Source organism: Balaenoptera musculus, chromosome 13 (assembly GCF_009873245.2).
Source record: "Balaenoptera musculus isolate JJ_BM4_2016_0621 chromosome 13, mBalMus1.pri.v3, whole genome shotgun sequence".
In the NCBI taxonomy this organism is placed as follows: Eukaryota; Metazoa; Chordata; class Mammalia; order Artiodactyla; family Balaenopteridae; genus Balaenoptera; species Balaenoptera musculus.
In genome coordinates, this window is record NC_045797.1 from 82,941,598 (window position 1) to 82,964,623 (window position 23,026).

The following is a 23,026-nucleotide window of genomic DNA, read 5'->3' on the forward strand; positions in this document are numbered from 1 at the left end:
GAAGCGAACCACAAGCCAAAAGATGCCCAAGTTGATCTTGAACTCCAGGGTCAAGGCATTCACCACTCCAGGAGGCATGCAGTGTTGCTGTTCGAGACAAGGGAGATGCAAGGAAGAGGGGGGAGGGAAAAAACAGTCGCCATCTGTGTTATATGGATATCGTGACCACGCTACGAGATTGTCACTTGAGAAATCCATCGTCACCTGATCACCGTATCCCTACAACCAGACTGAGATTCCACCTTCCCGGGGACATGCGGGTGGCACGTTGAGCACACACACAACAAACAACGCACAACCTACTCTTCAAACATTTCATTTTTTCCTTCAAACCTGCAACGTAATAAGGTGGAGTTATTAGACTGCATTAACATACAAAACGAAGTTCAGATTTGGGAGTACGAACATTTCCATTTATCAGTTAAAACAAGCAAATAAAAAGCTTTCGAATGTTCCCAGGAGGGAATTCCCTGGCGGTTCAGTGGTTAGGACTCCACGCTTCCACTGCAGGGGGCACGAGTTCGATCCCTGGTCGGGGAGTTAAGACCCCGCATGCCACACGGTGGCCGAAAAAAAAGAAATGTTCCCAGAAGGGAAAAAACTTTAATTTATATGTAATAAATGATATAAATAAATATTAAATAGAGAATATATGTTCTCATTTTCAGTATACTTATGCATAGAGTCATAGGTTTAATTATCTCTACAGATGCTGAAACACCTAATTCTAAGGTTTCCAAAGCCTCAAAGTTTTTGTCTTGCACATTTTAAGTGCGCTCAAATTGTCTGTACACTAATTCATGGACCAAAACATCTTTGGAATCTAAAGATTTATCCTGTTCGCATAGGGGAGACAGAATGCCAAATGCAAACATGCTACCCAAAGTGTTTTAGGTCAATCTCTCCTCTACCTACTGGGCACAGCTAAAGAATTCAGTCTGAGGCATTCCCAGCAATGAAGGCATTTTTCAGCCTCGTTCGGGGAAAGGGATAAATCGGTTGGGGGGTGGGGATGGAATACTCCCTGCGGGATAAAGTGGAGGCTGATAGACAAGGTGGGTGAGCCAACCAACCATTAAACCTCATTGAACCCATTTTCATTTCAAGTTTCATTGAGGAGTTCAGCTACAGGTAAGAAATGCCAGATGCTTTAGAAATGAGACAGCAGGATTATAAGCTTGTAAAGGCGCACGTCATCCAAACAGCGGTGCCGATGTGTCAGTTGGGAGCTTCCGTGGTACCTGTATCATTTCAGCCGCTACTGTGTGGCCACATCTGAGGCCACTGATGGACCAGAATGAGCTGGGAAAGCACTGTCATAAACGCACTTCAGGAACCTACCTCCATTGGCCAGAAGGTTCTCCTGGACCTTCCCCTTTGCATCTTCCATCACTTCCACCACACTCTGGGCCATTCTCTTTATGAGGCTTTGGGGAAGGAACAAAAAGCCAGTTAGAGTAGGAAACTGCCCTCAGAATACTCTCACACTCTGCTGGTGGGAAAAGGACCAGGGTCACCCTTTGGGAGAACAATCCAGCAATATGCATGAAGAGATGTAAAATGCTAACCAGTATTTAAACCAGTGTTTCCACTTCTGGGAAACTATCTTAAGGAAACAGACAAACAGAAAAAGCTTTCTAAATAACAAGATGTTCTTCACAGTAACGTTGCTGACAGCGAAAAACTGGAAGCCACTGGAAGGTCTGACAATAGCGGATTGTTTAAGTGAAGGACGGTATACCCAGCTGAGGGGTTATTAGCAGCCACTGAAAATAGGTTTACAAGGAATTTCTAATACCGTGGAACAAGGCGTGCATTATAATGTTACGTGGAAAAAAAACAAGATACAGACTTGTACAGACAGTATGGCTGCAGCTATGTGAAAATGTTGTTCCTACTTTACATATTTTCTATTCTAATCCAGTGTTGCTTTTATAATTAGAAAATTAAAACTTTCTAAGTCTTCAGAAAACATACTGAAGGCTCAAGAAAGTATGAGAAAGGAAAGGAAAGTATGAGATTTGAGGCAGAAGGGCTCAAGTTCACTGTGGCTCTGCCAAATGTATGACTCTGGCCAAATTTATTTAATCTCTTTGAGCCTCAGTTCTCTTCTCTGTAAAATGGGATGATACCCATTTTGCGGGATTGTTATAAATATTAATAGAACTAATCAGGCAGGAGTGTCTGGTGGCAAAGAGTGTCCACTCCTGGAGGCCCATCAGTTAGAAGTCCAGCTGGCAGCAGGCCAACCAGGATCAAAGTCTAAAAGCTCTGATGACCTACATCTTTGCCTCAGGCCCTCTCTCCTCATTCTCCTGGCTCCCAGGAGGGGGCAGGTGTTTGCAGGGAGGAGGATGAGGTCACTGAATTCCAAATGCAGAACACGGTTTTCTGCTGATGCAGGCACTGGCCATGTGGCCACTCAGAGCTTGGAGCCCAGGGGCCTAGGGCCCAACACAGAAAACTGAGGCAGAGGGCACTGAAAGGCCCCAGATTAAAGAAAGAGAGGGAGAGAGGGAAAGACGGAGAGAGGGAAGGAAAAAAGGACGGAGTAGGCAGGGAGAGCAACTTGTTTTCGTATCTAACTAATGTATGTTCGTGACCATAAACTGAAAAACACAAGTATAAAGTAATTAACAAAAAATGAAGGGGCTTTCCTGGTGGTGCAGTGGTTGGGAATCTGCCTGCCAACGCAGGGGCACGGGTTTGAGCCCTGGTCCGGGAAGATCCCACATGCCACGGAGCAACCGAGCCCATGTGCCACAACTACTGAGCCTGTGCTCTAGAGCCTGCAAGCCACAACTACTGAGCCCACATGCCACAACTACTGAAGCCCGCGTGCCTAGAGCCCATGCTCCGCAACAAGAGAAGTCACCGCAATGAGAAGGCCGAGCACTGCAATGAAGAGTAGCACCCGCTCGCCGCAACTAGAGAAAGCCCGCACACAGCAACAAAGACCCAATGCAGCCAAAATTAAATATAATTAATTAATTAATTAATTATTTTAAAAAAATGAACAACCACACTCTCCCACCCAAAAGGAAACACGTGCTTTGCATTTTGGCCTATTTCCAAATACTTAACACTTCCACAGTTTATATTAAGTTGAGGTTTTCTTTTGTTTACCAAGTTCTCTATCACTGTTATTGAATCATCACAAAAATTCTCGAAGAGGTTATCATCCCATTTTACAGCTGGGAGACTGTGGCCCAGAGGAGTAATTTGCCTCCCAACTACCCAGTCTGTCTGTGGACCCCAAGGTTCTGGGCCACCTGGGCTCAAATCTCCACAAATGTGTTGGCATTTCTTAGGATGGTAGTTCTGCATTTTACTAATGATAACTGGGGCAAGTTACCTAGCTAATTTCATTCCATTTCCTTGGCAAAATGGGGGTGATGTTCTTCATCTCACACAGTTTGGTGCAATGCATACCAAGAACCAGGCCCCCGGGAGTTTGTGGCAGGTACCTTCAGATGAGCTCTCAGCAGCCTGATGGAGGTGTCTGGGCTCTCTGCCCTCTGGCTCCCCAGTAGATTCGATAGGAGACGGTGAGGGCAGGGGTAGGGGGTGCAAATCTGGTTCCCCCCCAGTTCCAGTAACCTATCTCTCCTCATCTCCTATAGCCTAGGGGTGTGGTAACCTCTCTGCCTCTACCTGGGTTCCTGTACCGTTCCTTGTGCTTCTCAAAAGCCCTCATACAACTATATGCTCCTTTATGAATAGACCTTTCTCAAATCATCCTAATTGGAGTATGTCTTCTGTTATTTGTTAGAACCCTGACCCTATAAATTCATTCGTTCATTCACTCATTCATTTAGCAAATTCCAGACATTAATCAACTGTGTGCCAAGCACTGATTAGAGTGCTGTGAACCTAGATGCTATGCACAAAACAGCCCCTGCCCTCAGAGAGCTTCTTTCTAATGCTGTCAAGGGCTCCTCTTTATCATTATTATAGAGACACATGCAGGTTGCTGTCTCTTATTACCATATCCTCTGTCATATTTTGAGTAATTTCTTTACATGAAGGAAGTAGTAACTGCAGCCCCAATGGCAATGCCTGAAGCACAGCAGCTGTTCAGGAAATGTTTGCTGAATGAATAAACGAATGTCATAGCACCTAAATAACACACATGCTTCCTTCCTAATCGACCTAAAAGCAGAATTCCCTTGTCATTCTGTTAATGACTCTTTGCTGTTCCCAATTCTAGCCTCCAAGAAATGTTTAACTATAACAAGCATGGAGGCACACCTGCCCCTAGGTGTGTACACCACCACGGAACATCTCAGAATAGCACGGTCTGACGAAGCTTAATTGCTGGAAAAATTGCTTGTTGCACATAACAAAACTTCCCTGACTTACTGTGATCATTAACTACAGTCATCCGTGAATTGTGGTATGACAAAATCAGAACATTTTTCTCATTGAAAGGAATCTAAGAGTCTAGATGCTGTTTTAAATTTACTTTTTTCACTTTACAGTTCATTGTGAAAACCTTTACATGCCACGGTAGAGCTTCCTCATTCCTTTCATTGACTGCATAGCATTTCATTGCAAGGTTGTATCATAACTAATTCTCTCGATTGAACATTTAGGTTGTTTACGCTTTGAATGATTTTGCAACAAAACGCATATTTTGCCCATTTGTGCAGGCACGTATGTAGGATAAATTGCAGAAGAGTAACTACTGGAATACAGGGTGTATTTGCAATTTTAACAGATAAGGCCAAATTATCGCCAAGTATACAGAGCCAGTGCACCCTCCCACCAACAATGGATGAGAGCGCCTGCCTCCTAAATCCTTGCCAACGTGACAACGTTGAACGTGAATGGGCATAGGACTTGAATAGACATTTCTCCAAAGGAGATATACAAATGGCCAACAAGCACTGAAAAGGGCTCAAAATCACCAGTCAACACTGATGGTGAGGAGGCCTGGTTAAAAAAAAAATCACCCATAAACATCAGGATAAAAGCTTAACCTCACTTGCTGTGATAAAGCACTTTTCACTTACCAGATGGGCATAGTAAAAAGATTTATAATTTCAGCACTGGCAAATACTCTAGGAAACGGGAATACCAATGCCCTGTTGACATGGCGTGTCAAATGAACAGCTTTACAAGACAGTTATTTTCAGAATATCAATCAAACGTTTTTAACACACAGATATTTTTGCCCAGCAATTCTACTTCTAGGAATTGGCCCTTCTGATACACTGGCTCCTGCGCAAAAAACCGTATACACAAGGATGTGGGCTGTGGCATGGTCTGTAATTGCAGAAGACAGGAAGTCATCTCAGTGTTATCAATAGGGGACCCAGCTGATATAATGGATCACCAAGGAATCTCTAAAACACAATGAGGCAGAGGGACTTCCCTGGCGGTCCATTGATTAAGACTCAGCACTCCCACTGCAGGGGGAGCGGGTTCGATCCCTGATTGGGGAACTGAGATCCCGCATGCCACGTCGCATGGCCAAAAAATTAAAAACAAACTAACAAACAATAAGCAATGAGGGAGGTCTCTCACAGATTGCCATGAAAGGCTGTACATCACGGAATAAAAGGAAAAAAGGCAAATAATAAACAGTATCTATAGTTATGACCACATTTTTGTAAAAAGCAAAAGACATAAAAACTCAAACTTGTATTATGTATAGAAAAGTCTATACAGATTCGCAATAAATTGTGGAAATGGTGTCCTTTGGGGAGTGGGACTGCAGAGGTGGAATTTGGACTTAAAAAAACCAGCATGATTATGTATTAATAATAAAATGACCAATAATGGTCTTGCAAATACACAAAGCAAGAAGCTAATAAAGGAATAAGTCAAAAGCATGCTACCTGGGCACAGCCCGTTAAGATTTCTTTCAAATTAACTGCTGATACCCTGGCAGTCATCTGGGGAGCCCCCACGAGGAAAATGAGTAAGATGGGGGCGGGGGAAGGCATCACCCAGGTGTGAGGCGGGGCAGGTAGGGAACTGAGAAGGAAGGAGGCCTTCAGGAGCTGAACAGGCAGAATCCGGAGACCTGGAATGGCAGGGATAAGAGTCAGGAAAGACGGAGATGCCTGTGGCCGAGTAGGTGACAGAAACACCCTGTCCTCCCTTTCTACAAATACTCTGGGGCACCTTGAGCACTGCTGATTTCTGCACCCTGGGCTCCAACGGGGCCCCGAATTCCTGCTGCCCCTTGGGGTATATGATGGCTCCAGAGCTAAGAGCACAGCTAGGCAGGTGTTCCTGAGATCTCTGTGTCTACCGCCTCTCCTCCTGCAATCTCATCTGGCCGTCTGGCGTGCAGGGCCTCAGGGCTTTTCCAGGCCCAGGTCTGCGGGTGGGAAGGAGCAGCCGGGGCAGGAAGGCTGCCCCGCACTAGGTGGAAGCGGAGGAGGGGGCTGATCCCCGCTCACCTGAGTCCACCTACCCCAGGGCTCAAGCACAGACGAGATGCTTCCTAAATGGTGTCTCCATGCCAACTGTGCGCAGCAAAGCATCCCTGTGGGCCACACTTCCATCAGGGCGCTCCGCCTCAGCGGGGCGATCTGTACCCACCTGCCTCTCCCCCTGCTCTGTGGGAAGGGCTGGGTCTCCTATACCCAGTTCTCTCATAAAGATAGCATGGCTCTCAGGTTCCGAGGTCCTGAGCGCCAGTCTACGGGACATGAAAGAGGGCATCGTCCCTCCCCTGGGATTTCTGGATAATTCAGGCAGAGCAGACTAAGGTGGGTCTGGTTTTCAGAAAGGACCCCAAGCCTGGGGGAGAGGGCCAACAGGTGACAGGGAGGGAAGAGGGAGTTTCCATAGGGTCTGAAGCAAGGGTAACAGTGGCTCCATCTAGTGAGCTGCCCTCGGTCCTCAGAAGGGCCCTTGGCACAGATACATCTGAATCCTCAGGACAAAGGAGGAGGAGAAGCCCCCAGGAGCTGAGGAAACAGATTCGGGGAGGCCAAGAAACTCCCCCCGGCCCTGGCCCCTGGCCCTCTGCTGGTGGCCGCAGCCTCAGCTAGTACCAGTCCTGTACCCTTGCCTCTAAAGCAAGTCTCCATCCTCCACACCAGCTGCTGGCAGCGCACCTGGGATTGACGTGCCCTGCTATGGGGGACCCAAACCCCAAGCCCCTCCCTCAGCGCTAACTGGCCTCAGAGTCAAGGTAAAGGTGCCACCACAGGCCCAGCCTCCCTCTGCAGCCACACGGCGGCCCTGAGCAGTCAGGTCCAGAAGCTTCCACACAGGTAGGCAGTCTGCTCCCCACCGCTCCTCTGGTGACTCAGGAGCCCTTGGGCACCTCACCCGCTCCTTTGTCTCTCTGCTTCCTCCTCAGCCAAAGGGACATGTCCCGCAGCAAAGTCATCAGGAAAATGTGAGGAGAGCAATTCAGTGACTTTCGTTTTAGAAAAACAAGATCCAGTGAGGTCTCTGGGAGGTCCCTGCTCTGGGGACTCTGGCCCCATTTACAGCTTACTTTGAATTCTGCCCTGGATTCTCAGAAACTCCGTTTCAGAAATAGACAAATATTTCCACCTTTAGAGGAATGCCACTCAGTTAAGTCACCCCGCCCCCTGCCACCGTCACTCAGAACAGAATTGGTTCTGGCCAGGTTGGCTTTGTGCAGCTTAACTTGCCCATAACACAGCATAGAAATTCTTGGTCCTCTCCAAAAAGCCAACCTGCCAGGACTTCCCTGGCGGTCCAGTGGTTAGGATTCTGTGCTTCCACTGCAGGGGGCACGGGTTCGATCCCTGGTTGGAGAACTAAGAACCCACGTGCCGCTGCCAAAATTAAAAAAAAAAAAAAGTCAACCTACCCTCAGAGAAAATTTGCCCCCTAGTGGAACGTGGAGGAGAGGAAGGCTACTTGTTCGGAAGTGGTACCGAAATGCTCCGGGGTCTTTTAGGAATAACCGGGCAGTTAGCTCCCTAAGCATCAGCACACATTTGTCTACGTTCTGGAGAGTTTGCCAAAAGTCAACCCACCAAGCAGCCCGGTCACCACGCCCAACGGCAGGGGCCCCAGGGCTCACAGGTGAAGGGTGCCACCAGAGTGGTACCACCCGCAGCCTTCCCAGGGGATGGAGGGGTCAAGGCCAGAAATGGCAGATCACAAAATGGGATGACAGGGGACTCAGGAACACCCAAAAGTGTGCTTGCTCGTGCTGGTGATGCAAGAAACCCACATTCACACAATCATACATCATTTTCATTTTGCCAGGGACACGAACAGCGTTTTTCAAAGGCACTGAATCGATGGGGGTCTGATGAAACAGCACGTTCTTGCGACCTCGTTGGAAAACAACTTACCAATGTGTACAAGCAACTTTAAATATTTCTACATCCTTTGAACCTGTAATTTCACTTTCGGAAGTGCAACTTTAGGAGGTAACCAAAAATGAAGACAAAGATTTACGCTAAGATGCTAATTAGGGTGTTAATTACAGTAGAATCATCTGTGTTTTATTGCCATAAAAAATAAAATGAGGGCTTCCCTGGTGGCGCAGTGGTTGAGGGTCTGCCTGCCAATGCAGGGGACACGGGTTCGAGCCCTGGTCTGGGAAGATCCCACATGCCACGGAGCAACTGGGCCCGTGAGCCACAATTACTGAGCCTGCGCGTCTGGAGCCTGTGCTCCGCAACAGGAGAGGCCGCGATGGTGAGGGGCCCGCGCGCCGCGATGAGGAGTGGTCCCCACTTGCCGCAACTGGAGGAAGCCCTCGCGCAGAAACGAAGACTCAACACAGTCATAAATAAATAAATAAAAGAACGTGAATTTCTTTAAAAAAAATAAAAAGCAAACTGGGCTATTCATTTCAGTAACAGTCAAGTGGTCTTAGTTTAAAAAAATAAAAAATAAAAAATAAATAAATAAATAAAATGAAACAAGCCCAGCCCCGCCATTAAAAAATCTTTAACATTACTTTAGAGCCATGGAAGTATGACCATAACATAATTTGCCCACCCAGAATCATCACATGGGGTCACAGCTGGAAGAGCCTTCAGGGACCAAGGCAAGGTGGGGACTTGCCTGAGGTCACACAGCTCCTTGGGAGCTGACCAGGACAAAAACAAGGCCTCTAGGACAGCCTGACGCTCCTTGGGAGGGGACGGCCATGGGTACAAATCATCCTTTGGGGATGATGGCGACATTCTGGAATTAGGCAGTGGCAATGGCTGGTACTTTGTAAATATACTAGAGACAAATGAATTTTATTCATTAAGGGGATGAATACTGCAGTGTTGAATTATATCTCAATTTTATAAAAAACTGTCTCAGCCTTTTTCTTGGCTTCGAGGGTGGAGACCCAGCGTGGAGAATGCCAAGGTCTGGTGTGGTCATTCATGCTGGATGTCGCCACCTCCCCCAGAGTTCCTTGGCTCTACCCCCTTTTTTCCCATCACCACTATATTTCACAGTTACCAGAAACCTGTCCAAGCCCTGCCCTGGGTCGCTGTCCCAGGCAGGCCGTGCCATCTTTGCCCAGGTTTCCTTCAACAGCCTCCTGTGTGCTTTCCTTGCCTCTCCCAATCTAGCCTCCTCCTGCCCCTCCCTCCCATGGCAGCCAGAGGGATCTCTAAAAATACACATTTTAGCATGCCATCCTATTGCTTCAACTCTAGCATTGGTTCCCCAAGAAGTTCAAATATTGACGTTCCAGCTCCTTAGCAGAGTTTACAAGGAACACCCCTCCCTGTCCGGCCTCCTCTTTCTCCACCCTCTTCCCCTCCCTTGCCCTTCCCAGGCCAGCCTTCTGAAGCTACCTGGACGCTACTCACCCTTTATAACAGCCCAAGTGCCCCCTCCTCAAGGCAAGTCAACCCTAACAAATGTTGTACAACTGAGAGTCGGAGAACATCTCCACCCACAACACGTTGCTTCCTCTGCTGCACACCTGAAACTAACACAGCATTGTAAATCAACTGTACCCCAATTAAAAAAAAAACAAAAAACAACTACCATTAAAAAAAAAATTGTTGCTTCCCGCACTCAGCAAAAACATACTGTATCTGTTATGCGCCAGGCGATGTTATGGGAAACAGCAGTGAACAAACAGACCACAGTTGTTGCCTCCAGGGGGCTTACACCAGGACCCTCCCTCCATCACATAAATTATCACTCTGCTAAAGTGCTGGTTTCCTCATCTGGTCACCACTAAACAAACAGATCTCTGAAAACTCATTAATTGAACTATCATCAGCTCAAGCAAAAATATAGTGGCTCCTAGAAAACACACAGACGCCCAGCAAATCCTGGCTGGCTAGCTGGATAAGTGCCTTAGGATGTGAAGCAAGAAATCAGTCCAATGCTCCTCAGAGCCACCATGGTCCCCGGTCTCTCCTGCTTCACTCACATGCCACCGATAGGATCCAGACGTTTGCTTTACTCTGCATCTTTACTTTACATCTCCCAGAATGTGAACTTTTCAAAGAATGGGCATTTCTTTAAAAAAATAAATCAGTATTCCTGAGAATTCCTGGCGGTCCAGTGATTAGGACTCCGCGCTTCCACTGCAGGGGGACAGGGTTCAATCCCTGGTCAGGGAACTAAGATCCCGCGGGCCGCAGCGCGGCCAAAAAAAAAAAATCAGTATCCCTTATGTCTACAAAATAGTAATACTCAATGCAGCTGTAATATCAAGCTTAGTCCATGGCAAGGGGGCCATGCCCTGGGACCCCATGCTTTAGAGGGTCCTAATCTGGCCCTCATCCAAGCCACTACCATCCCACAGGGTCAGGAAGCAATGCAAAGGTTTGAGGGTCAAAGGGGAGGTATGCACTCACACTTTGGGTACCAAGAACCTAGCTGCCTCAAGGAATAGGTATTTACCCAAGAGAAATGAAAACTATGTCAATACAAAAACGGTACATGGATATTCATAACAACTTAAATAGTCCAAAACTGGAAACCATCTAAATGTCCTCCAATGGGTGAATAAATTGTGGCTTACCCATAAAATGGAATACTACTCAGCAGTAAAAAAAAAAAAGAAAAATGACTATTAATATGCACACCACAACATCGATAAATCTCAAATAATGATACAGGATGGAAAAACCAAACCAAAAAAATAGAGTACATACTATATCATTCCATTTATATAAAAGTACTAGGACTTCCCTGGTGGCGCAGTGGTTAAGAATCTGCCTGCCAATGCAGGGGACACGGGTTTGAGCCCTGGTCTGGGAAGATCACACATGCCGCGGAGCAACTAAGCCCGTGCACCACAACTACTGGGCCAGTGCTCTAGAGCCCGCAAGCCACAACTACTGAACCCGCGAGCCACAACTACTGAAGCCCACACGCCTAGAGCCTGTGCTCCACAACAAGAGAAGCCACCGCAATGAGAAGCCTGTGCACTGCAATGAAGAGAAGCCCCCCACTCCACACAACTTAGAGAAAGCCCGCACGCAGCCACGAAGACCCAACGCAGCCAAAAATAAATAAATAAATAAATTTATATTTAAAAAAAGAGTTCTTAAAACACATGCAGACTCTTATAGTGACAGAAAGCAGATTAGTGTTGAATAAGTGGCACAAGGAACTTTTGGGGGTAACAGATGTGTTCTATCTTGACTGTGGTGATGGTTTCACTGATGTATATATGTCAAAACTCATCATTCGAAATGTACACTTTAAAAATTTGCCATTTGTTGTATGTCATTTACGTCTAAATAAAGCCGTTTAAAAAAAAAAAAAGCCTACACTACACTGAGGTACCATTTCTTACCTATCAGGTTCATAAAAACCCCCAAATTTGACAGCATACTTGATTAGAAAGATTGTAGGAAAATGGGGACTCCTTAATTTCATTGCTAGTGGAAATGCAAAATGGTCAGAGAAATCTGACAACATCCATTAAAACTACAAAGGCATATGACCCTGGGATCCAGCAATTTGCTTCTGAGAATTCATCCTGCAGATACACCTGCACAATTATATGTGCAAAGGAATGATGTTGGAGCAAGATTACACCCTGCAGCACTGTTGGTAACGGCCTCCTTCCCCATAAAAGTAAACAAGCCAAGTGTCCACCTCTAGGGCTGGTTAATAAACTATGATACCTCCCCCATGTGGAATGCAAGGTAGCTTAAAACCCAGACGGCTCTCTATGTACTGACAGGAAAAATCTCCCAGGATATATTAAGTGAAAAAGAAGCAAGATGCTAAACATGTGGATTACTACTTTGTATTTGAAAAGGGGAGAAATAAGAATCTGTGTTGGAATTTGCCTGTATTTGAATAAAGAAGGACCAGAAATGTATCCAAGCGATTCATACAAGCAGCTTCCTAAGTGGGGGCTGAGGAGGGAGTTGGATGGGGAGAGCATAAGGGAAACTTCTCATGTGGAGCCTTTTATATTGTTTTTATCTTTGATGCATGTGAATGTATTACCTGTTCACAAACAAACAAACAAAAAACCACACACACACACACACACAAAAACAAATAAAAAAACTTTGTTATAAGCTTTTAAGTATAAATTTAGAATCCCTGGCCTTAAGACATACTTCTAGAAGTACGTTAGGATCCAACGGGCTAATAGCTGTGTAAGTGCTATTACTAACACCGGTCCTCAAAGTCGGAAGCCCACCTGCCTCAGGATCACCCAGAGGTCCCACTTAAAATGCAGATTCCTAGGTCCTACCCCGACCGGACCCCATCAGCATCCCTGGAGGTGGTGCCCCAGGACCTGTAAATTTTTTAAGCTCCCCAGGAGATGGTACAGGTGCTAGAAGAGGAGACCCACTACTGTGAGATGGACGTGTACCAGAAAATATTCAGTAATTCAGCACACACTCTGAGCCAGGCACTGCTCTAGGAGCTGCGCCCAGAAATACCGTCCCTGCTTCTACAAGACGCACACAAAGACAAACAAGGACAGTGTTAAACAGGGGAGTGTGGAAGGCAGAGAACTAAAATAGGGTGCCCTAGAGGGGCTCGGCTGGCTGAGAGCCCCCAGAAGGCCTCTGGAGGGGGTGACATTCCAACTGAGATGCGATGACGACAGGGAGCCCACCCTTCAAAGGGGAGGTGGCAAGGTGGGGGGCCTGGGCCAGGAGTTTGGTGCAAAAGTACAGAACGAGAAGAAGGTGGTTTGGATGAAGGCAGAGGAGTGGACGGAAACGGGACAGGTTTGGGAGGCGGAGGCCACGGGGCTCGGTCCTCACTGGGGTCTCAAGTGGAGGGTCAGGAAGGAGGGGCCCAGACTGTTTGCTCAGTACCTGGGCCCCGGGAGCCTTTGACTGAGGTGGGAAAGACCACGTAAGAGGAGAATGGAAACATATAAGCTGTCCGTTGAGCATGTTATTAACTTCGGACATAAAGCCAATGCCAAAAAAGAACCATTTAAAGCTGCCCCTTAAGCCTCTGAAAATAAGTCGAAGTGGCTGCCATCTACGTAAGGCGTGAAGAGTGCTGTGTGGACTGGGCTGAGGTCTGGAGAACAGTGGAGCCGCGGCTCCCAGGAGCTGATCCAGGTCTAAAATGGAAGGGGGGACGTCCCTGGTGGTCCAGTGGTAAAGAATCCGTCTTCCAATTCAGGGGACGCGGGTTTGATCCCTGGTCGGGGAGATAAGATCCCACACACCGCAGGGCAACTAAGCCTGCGCACCACAACTACTGAGCTCGTACGTCTCAACTAGAGAAGAGAAAACCCGCACACCACAGCTAGAGAGAAGCCCGCAGGGCGCAACAAAGACCTGACGCAGCCAAAAAAATAAAGAAAATAAATAAATAAAAAGGAAGGGCCTGATACTAAATTTAACCTCCAAAGAATCACCCTGTGAGTTTCACAATGTTGCCTGAGGCTGGCGCTGGCCGGTTGCCTCCAGCACAGAAATCAACACCCCCTCCTTCCCTGCAGGTGGGACTTCTGCCTTGGTGAAAACTGCTGGCAGCTGGTTGGGGGCTGTCAAAGCAGAGACTAGCCCAGCAGGGCTTGAAGGAGGGGCTGAAGGCAGGGCCGGCGGAAGAGAAGTTAACCGCCATCTGCCAGGAAGGGAGAGAAGCAGGGGGACCAGTGAAGGCCTGACACACATCAGCTATGACCCTGCACAGTGAGTGACTTAACTCTGAGAACATCAATGTTCTCATCTAGAACGTGGGGATATTCACCCAGCTCCTGGCACTGTGGTGAAGATCGCATGAGGAAATAGAGAAATGGAAGGCGCCTAATACAGTGCCTAGCATACAACGGGCAATCAAAGAATGGCCCCTAGCAAAACAGGGACGTGACAACCAGCACGTGGTGTGGACTCAAGACAGGGAACAATATAACAGAGACTCTAGAGACCATCAAGGGGCAACCCTCGGTGGAGTCATAACTGTCACAGACCTTTATGATCCAGCAGTAAGAGCAGCAAAGTGCATCAAGATTAGAAACATGGACCCAGCAGATATGAAAATCATTGATGCTGTGGGTCCAACAGACAATATATCAACTCTGTACAATGAAAACAAGAGACCACACCCATCTCAGGCACCCATGTAACACTTAGAAAAAGCAGCAAAGAAAACTTCAAATTCCCCAAGGTAGAAATAGCACTTATTTTATTCTCTAACAACAAAGCAATAAAATTAGAAGTGAAAAACGAAACAACGAAAAATCTCAACAGTCCAGAAATTTTAAAAAGCATTTAAAAACTTGCAGAACATCTAGAAAAAAATGATAATGAAAATTCCAAAAGTTACATAATATGCCGAGAAAAATCCATTACCTTAAACATTACAGAATGAAACAAAAAAGAACATAAATGAACGCAGCATGTAACACAGTTATGTTTCACAGAAAAGAGCAGGAAAATGAACCCAAGCAAAGCAAGAGGAAGGAAACTAAGATAAATGTAGAAATGTGAAAATTAGAAATCAGAAAAGTGTAAAATTGATTTTAAAAAATTGAGAAAAAAAGCTGCTTCTCTTAAAATAGGTGAAACTGCTGGGTAGCCTAATCAAAGAAAACACACACACACACACACACAATGAGAAATTAGAAGAGACAATTATAAAACTCACAACAATATCGAACTCAATGCGAATAACTTGGAAAAGTTGATGGTAATAAATTATTTTCTAGGAAAATGAAATTTACCAAAATCCATACACCTCTTCTCCCAAAGAGAAAACCAAGAGAATACTGGAAATTTTTGTGAATAGAACTACTCCTAAAAATGCAGCAAGCCCCAATACGTCACAGTGACATATTTTAAACTTTCCAGAAACGGATCATCCCAGTACCATTTAAAGCAGCTGATCTCAGCTCGGTGCTTTGTGACCACCTAGAGGGGTGGGATAGGGAGGGTGGGAGGGAGACGCAAGAGGGAGGGGATATGGGGATGTATGTATACATATAGCTGATTCACTTTGTTATACAGCAGAAACTAACACACCATTGTAAAGCAGTTATACTGCAATTAAGATGTTAAAAAGAAAAAACTAAACTAAAATGAAGCAGCTATTCTCAATCACGGTGCCAGGACAAACAGCAGCATTAGCATCGCCTGAGAACTTGCAGAAATGCAGATTCTCAGGCCCCACGTCAGACCTACTGCATCAGAAATTCTGGAGGGGGCCCAGAAACCTGTTTTACCAAATCTTCCAGATGACTTGACTCACACACTTTGAGAGCCCCTGTTTGACCGTGCCATGCCAAGGGTGGCCTGCCGCAGCCCCAGTATCACTGGGAGCCTGGGAAAATGCAGAATCCCAGGCTCAGCCCAGACATACTGAGTCAGACTCCGCATTTTGTCAAGACCCCCAGGGGACTCATGTGTGTGTTTGAGAAGTGCTGTCTAGAGCTCCAGCCCAGTGCTGTGCCATAGAAATAGAATTGAACCAGACATATAATACAAAAATTTCTAGTAGCCACATTTTAAAAAGTAAAACAACTAAATTAATTTTGATAACATATTTTATGTAAGTAACCCAATATCCCAAATATTATTATTTTAACAGGTAACCAACATAAAAATATATTAATGAGATATTTTACATCCTTTTTTTTTTTGTACGTACAAGTTCTTCAAAATCTGATGGGTATTTTAAACTTCACACATCTCGATTCAAACTAGCCACATCTCAAGTGCTTAGAAGTCCCATGTGGTCAGCTGATGTCATTTTGAACAGTGTAGAGAGAATGGAGAAAAAAGGAAAGCTTCCAAATTCTTCTTACAAAGCCACCACTTTTCTTACGCTAATATGGCTTTTTAATCGTGTGCTGTCACACAATAGACCAATTTTAATACTGTGGTTAAGAATGAGGACTCTGGCAGAAACTAACACACCATTGTAAAGCAATTATACCCAATAAAGATGTTAAAAAAAAAAAAAATCAAAGGGTTACATTTCAGGAGACAAAGCTTGAGTGAGAATAAAGGAATGAGATTCAAAAAGAAAAAAAAAAAAAAAAAGAATGAGGACTCTGCAGCCAGACTCCCTGGCCTCTAACTTTAGCTTCATCAGTTATTGAAATCTCTGGGCTGTCACAGAGTAGGCATTCAATAAATGTTAACTATCATTATGTTATGATAACATTATGATGTTAGTATTATTGTTATTCATGATTACTGATGCAAAATCTTACAACATTAGCAGAGTTCAACATCCCAAGTAGGTTTTCTCCTTGGAATGCAAGGATGATTCAATAATTATGATATCTATTAATAAATATACCATATTAAGGTCAAGGAAAAAAAAAAGAAACAACATAGGACCAATTCATTTTATGCCACAAAAGGAATTTGAAAAAAATTACAATACTTATTCCAGATAAACTCTTAGTAAAACAGAAACAGATACTTTCTTAGCATGATAATAGTATATTTAAAAACAAGAGCTCAATGATATTTAATGGTGAGCTACTAAAATTATCCAAATTAAAGGCAGGAACAAGAATACGATGTCCACTACCATCACTGACAAATTAAACATTTTTCTGGGCTACTACCCTCTGCAATTAAGCAAGAAAACAAAATGAGAGAAAAGCAGGAAAAACTGTCATTTACAGACAATATGATCACATGCCTAAAAACCTTAGAAAATAAGCTGAAAAATCATTAGAAACAAGGAAATTCCATAAGTTGTCACATCATTAAGTTAATGTGAAAAATCCCTATTTACAAACAATAAGCATTTAAAGAAAAGATCTCATGTACAACAGCAACAAAATAAAAACTGTAACACTTGGGAAAAAATAAGATACTTTGCAGAACTTTCTGAATAGACCATTAAAGCTTTACCAGAGGAACAAAGAAAAAGAACTAAGTCAACTGAAAGATGAACTGTGCTCATGGAAGCACTCAAAGTTTTAAGAATGTTGATCTCCGCTAATTTCAGTGCAATCCGAAATGAATCATGAATAGGATCTTTGCAAATCTGTTTGTGCTAAGTAGATAACTCAAAATAAAATTTGTAAATATTGGGTTGGATCATGAATGTGCATGCGTGTGTGTGTGTGTATGTGTGTGTGTGTTTCATTTCGTCTTTTTTCACCAGGGAAGGAACCACACAAAACCCTAATAATGGCTACCTATGGGGAGAGCGACTGGGGTGAAAGTGGAACTTTCAATTTTCTTTTTGTACCTTTTTATACCATTTGATTTTTTTTAATGTGTAAATATATTATTTTTAAAGTGTCAACAATAATTATCTGAGCAATGAATAAAACACAAGTAAGACACTTTTCAAGGTCTGTATTAAAAAATACTATTAAGCGTCCTGTTGGTGCTGGTGGGAGCCACTGAGAGGAAGGGTAGGCACAGATGGACACTAGGTGAATTAGTGAATCTGGTTCAAGGGTCTATTCCCCCTCCACTGCCCCAGCCCACCCAGCTCTTTCTAGGAACTTCTCTCTGGGCATGTTTCCTCATCTGGAACATGAAGGAGTTCGATTAGATAGATCTCTAAGGACCCGTTCAGCTCTAATATTCCAGGATTCTTTCTTCCGTTCATTCATTCAGCTGGTCTTCTGGAGCTTACAGTCTAGCTGGGAAGACAGACAGTCATCAAATGATCCCACAAGAAAATGCACAAGGCCACCATGGAGGGTGTTATGAAGAAGGGGGTGCCCTCAGTTGTCCTAGGAGAGGGTCAATCAGCAAGTCTGAAGGCAGGGGGTGTGGGTGAGAGGAGAGTCTGGGGGAGCTGAACAGGATTAGCAGGCGATAACAGGGGCGAGTGGGATATAGGGAAAGTCAGTCATTCCAGAGCGCAGGAGGTCAGCGCACACACAGCGGGACTACCAAGCAGCCCTGAGGACTCAGCACACAGCATAAACAGGCGTTCGACTGATACTTCTCCAGTGAATCTAAACTGCGTCAATGCAGGTAATCTCATCCTGATATTCTTGCAGTGACAGAGAAGGGAAGCTTGGGTAATTTTTTTTAATTATATTTTTGCTTCTCTTTAGAATGCCCTTAGAAGAACCAACTTCCTAAGACTTGCATCACTAAGCAGACAGCCACACTGGCATATGGAATCTTTGATCAGCCAACCCTCAGTCAACTTCATGGAGCCATGTGGATAAAGAAAAGCCACCAGCTATTCCGCAAGCCAGGTAATGCACTCAGGGGCAGCTGACAGTCACCAAAGTACCAGAGAAACTCATGAGGTGCCTCTGACAGCCCAAGCGCCAGTGAAATGTAATATTTTAACCAGCACTGCAAAACAGGCTAAGATACTGGGAAGGACTCAAACGTAGAAGGGAAAAAAAAAAGGGAGGGAGGGCTCTTCTAAAGGTAAAATCATCTGGTTTCTCAAAAGTTCGTTAATTACAGTGCAAATACAGAGTAAATTACCAAAGACAGCATGGGGGAATAAATCAAAAACAAAAGGAAGGCTCCAGTAAGCAAAAGCTGCCTTCCAGCTATGTGGAAAAACACTCTAGTGCACCGAGTAAATAAATAATAAAAGGATGTGGAAACAATACACCTTGAAAACTCCTGATCCTTCTCTGCTCTCCTGGCCAGTAGCAGTGCTGACAAGTTTACGCTGCCCGGGTTACATACCCAGCTAGCATTTATTTATCCAATAACACCTGCGTACTTTTAACTGAAGCTGATCTCTGTATTTTATTAGTGTATCCCATTATTTTACCCCAAGCTCCAGCATGAACCCCCAAACAAAAGTTATCTGACCCCTAGACTAGATAAATGCTAGAAATAAGAATTTCAGGGTGTTCAGACCACACCGCTTTTCTTCTCCCCCTGAGAGGAAGGCTCTTGGGAATATACACCCACAAGGAAAAAATAAAACAATGCACAGTGATTTTCATTCTTCCATACCGCACCCTGTTTAAAAAAAAAACAAAAAGTCTTTAATTCATTCAGGTGTTATCTGTTCCACAATTACAGCCTTAATTTGGCTTACTCACGCATTTTCTTAAACACAAGTAACTTGTGCAACCTATAGGTACCGGACAAAACACAAATGCTTACTGAAAAAAACAAAGAAACAAACAAAAAAGGAAAGTGGAAGTGATAATAATCCAAGATCACAGAATTTTATTAGAGGTAGAGGGGGCTTTGGTGAATAAGAAAGAGGTTAAGGACTTGCACCAGGGAAGAAAATTGGTAGCAAAGAAAGGTATAGAAAAATGAAAATGCTGGCTAGCTGTCATTTCTGCAGCAGGCCTGAGAACAATTCACACTTTTTTTTTTTTTTAACAATTCACTTCCCTGAAGCCAGCACTGCTGCACCTCACTGCATAGCCTCGTCCTGTGGTTTGTCAGGGCTGCCGAGGAAAGGCATCTCCAGCCCAGGACAGTGGGCTGGCCTCCACAGTATCTGTTAGACCCACCTCCCCATGGGGCAGAGCAGCCTAAGAAAGGAGCTGATATTTAGGGATCAAGCCACTTTTTCTTGGATGTTAGTTTCTCATAGAACACTTCCTGGGATTTGCTCATTCTTGATTCAACATGATTTCACTCCCCTTCATTCTTCCCTGAAAGCACAGAGATGATCACTACTGTCCCATTTCACAGATGAGAAAGGTGAAGGTTAGTTTTCTTTCTCGAGGACTGTGAGCTGCAAACTGCTTGGTGATTAGGATTGCCTCTATGTGGTTAGTCCAACATCCCACATTGAGCAAAATGTTACTAACAAAGGATTCTTTTTATTCTTAGGCGATGGGTGGCTGAACAGCAACTGGAACACAGAAAACTTAATTTCTAGCCCATGGCACCAAGCTGCAGATTAGGAACCTCGAAGTATGATCACTAGAACCTCCTAATTACACAGTTTCCACAAAAATGCATCAGAAAAGGCAACAGCATGCACATCACCATTCCACTGAGAAGGTAAAAAGCACATGCCCACAGGCCCTGAAAATAGGAAACCCTCTACAGAGGCTCAGGCAGTCAAACCCTGGTCTCCCCTGGTCATGCAGATTGGTAGGTATATGCCTTGACCCCTGAAGACTCTTTCCTCACCTATCTCACCTGTACTTTTCTTAAAACCAAGTGAAAACACTTGTTAAACAAGTTTCATCTTCACCAAGACAAGGAAGTATTATTATTTAAAATCTACCTAAAAGGTAAATTATGGCAAATCCATATGGTATAACATTACAGTGGAGTGGACGAGTTAACGGTTAGATCCAAAGAACAAGATATGAAGGGAAACGCAAGTTACAAAATATGTGTAATATGGGGACTTCCCTGGTGGCACAGTGTTTGAGAATCCGCCTGCCAATGCAGGGGACGTGGGTTCTAGCCCTGGTCCGGGAAGATCCCACATGCCGCAGAGCAACTAAGCCCGTGAGCCACAACTGCCGAGCCTGCGCTCTAGAGCCCGCGAGCCACAACTACTGAAGCCCGCGTGCCTAGAGCCCGTGCTCCAAAACAAGAGAAGTCACCGCAATGAGAAGCCCGCGCACCGCAAGGAAGAGTAGCCCCCGCTCGTCGCAACTGGAGAAAGCCTGCACGCAGCAACAAAGATCCAACACAGCCAAATAAATAAATTAATTAAATTTAAAAAAAAAGATTAAAAAATTTTAAAAAAATGTTTAAAATGCAATTACGGACTGACATGAAACTATCTCTAAGAAATGTGATTAAGGGGAAAAAGCAAGGTGCAGAATATATGCTATCATTTGTATAAAATTATTTTTAAGAATATGTTCATATTTATTTGTACATGTACAGGCTGTCTCTGGAAGGCTCTCCTAAAAATTATAATAACATTGCCTTAAAAGAGGGAAAATGAGGGGACAGGAAACTGAAAAATAGGTGGGAAGAAAAACAATTTTCACTGGATAGCTTTCCTTTGTACTCTGAATTTTTTACTACATGCATATGTTCCTACAAAAACAAAACCAAACAAAAAACTTAAAAAGCCTTGGGGGGAAAACTGCACCAACTGTTTTTCTAAGTGTTTCAGTACCTCATGCCATCTTATGCCGTAGCCCTCTTCATTTTGAAGGCAGCCCCCTAAGAAAAACTCTGCCTCAGCAAACAAAACTACACAAGGGACCCCATGTGCAGCTATGGACCTGGCACCCTCATGGAGACCTGCCCTGGCTCTTCCTGTGACTTCCAGGACCGGGTTTAGGCAAGTATGGCCTCAGCCAAAGCAAGAGCACTGTGTCCTCTGACAACAATGTCAAATTCTCACTTGTATGTAGTAAATAAGAAATATTTTACCTTTCAGCAAAGATATCGAGTTTCCCCAACTCATCAGAGAGGCCAACAAGGGAATCCAAGGTCCCCACCTAGAAAGATCGGAGAGAAGTTAGATGCTCAGGCTTTGTAGCTGGCGGGGGTTGGGGGGGCACGGAGTTTCAACTATAGTGCAGGGAATTCTTCTATCTTGACTCAGTCGTCCTTGGTCAATGGTGAAACTGGAAACTGAGAAGAGTTCTCAAGGGAATTCGGAGGATTTTGGATGATGATTATTATTACTATTATTATTTTTTTGGCCAACAGGGTAAACTGTCATTTCTGCCGTAGAAAGGAGTGACTATGTGTCGTGGTCTACCCTCAGCTTATTTTCGTCTAAGCATGGCAGTCCACTCTACAGGGGATTAATCCCCACAGCCAAGGAAGCAATGAGACAGAAAGCAAGTCAAGGAAGTCATCATTTCTGAAAGCCTTTCTTCTCCAAGGTAGGCCAGCCAATCCCCATCTCTGGTCCTCTCTGCCGTTATTAACAATGATCTTACTGGGGCAAGGGCAGCTTTTCCTCCTGCTCCCATTCATTCATGAAAGTCCTTTTCTTTACAGATTACTTATGACGAGCTGTTTCTTGTGGAAATTATTACTGTGTCCAAAATTGTATCTAAAGGTCTACTCACAGAATCAGAAGGAAGAAGTTTGTTATCACATTATCAACCACCCATCAGATGTTGAAAAGTAATCAGGGAACTATGAAGTCTGGATATTCCTAGTAAGTGTTGTTTCTTTTCAGACAACTTAATTTTAAGCAACATTTGGCAGAAGTCATGTCTTTTTTTAATCTTCGTACCCTCGGGTCTGGCACAGCGCTTCACACGTAGTAAGCAGTGAGTGGATGCTTAATTTACTAACCTTCACAGTATCTGACCCTGGACAAACAATGGCAGGTTTGAAAAATCAGCAAGATGTGGGTTCAGAACCCAGTGTTGCCACTTACCAGCTCCACAACCCCGGTCTCCTTTCTCAGCCCATCCTGATCTATAAAGTGGGAGTTGTGAGGATTCAGGAAGATGCGCTAAAAGAGCCTGGCCCCCAGCATACCGCTCCATAAACACTAGCAAATGTAGTAGCATCATTAACGACTATGCAAAAAAGCCAGAGGGGCGAACTGAGGTTTGAAAGAGGATTACACCTCAGTTTACTAGAAGAGCCACCTCTGGGCGTTTAGCACCATCCCTCCAGAATCCATGACATATTTGTAGGGCAGAGAGACTGCCTTAGGCTTCTTCCCCTTGGAGGAAGCGTGGCAAAAAGTCCACTCTTTTTGAAGTAAGAAGATTGCACATATCTTGCTCCTCTTCCATGTTTGTTTCATTTTAAAATCTCTTTCTGGGACTTCCCTGGTGCTCCAGTGGCTAAGACTCCGC

The 23,026-nt window shown here is 44.6% G+C and overlaps 1 protein-coding gene across 2 annotated transcripts in view; it reads right to left on the bottom strand.

Moving 5' to 3' along the window:
• ATP6V1C2 (ATPase H+ transporting V1 subunit C2) overlaps window positions 1–23,026 on the bottom strand; it is a 49,236-nt gene that overhangs the window by 23,799 nt on the left and 2,411 nt on the right. For both annotated transcript variants that reach the window (XM_036873023.1, XM_036873022.1), the window contains exons 3-4: window positions 21,630–21,697; window positions 1,342–1,427 (exon numbers count right to left, since the gene is read on the bottom strand). In XM_036873023.1, the coding sequence (XP_036728918.1) occupies window positions 1,342–1,427; window positions 21,630–21,697 (154 nt within the window). The remainder of the gene's footprint in view (window positions 1–1,341; window positions 1,428–21,629; window positions 21,698–23,026) is intronic.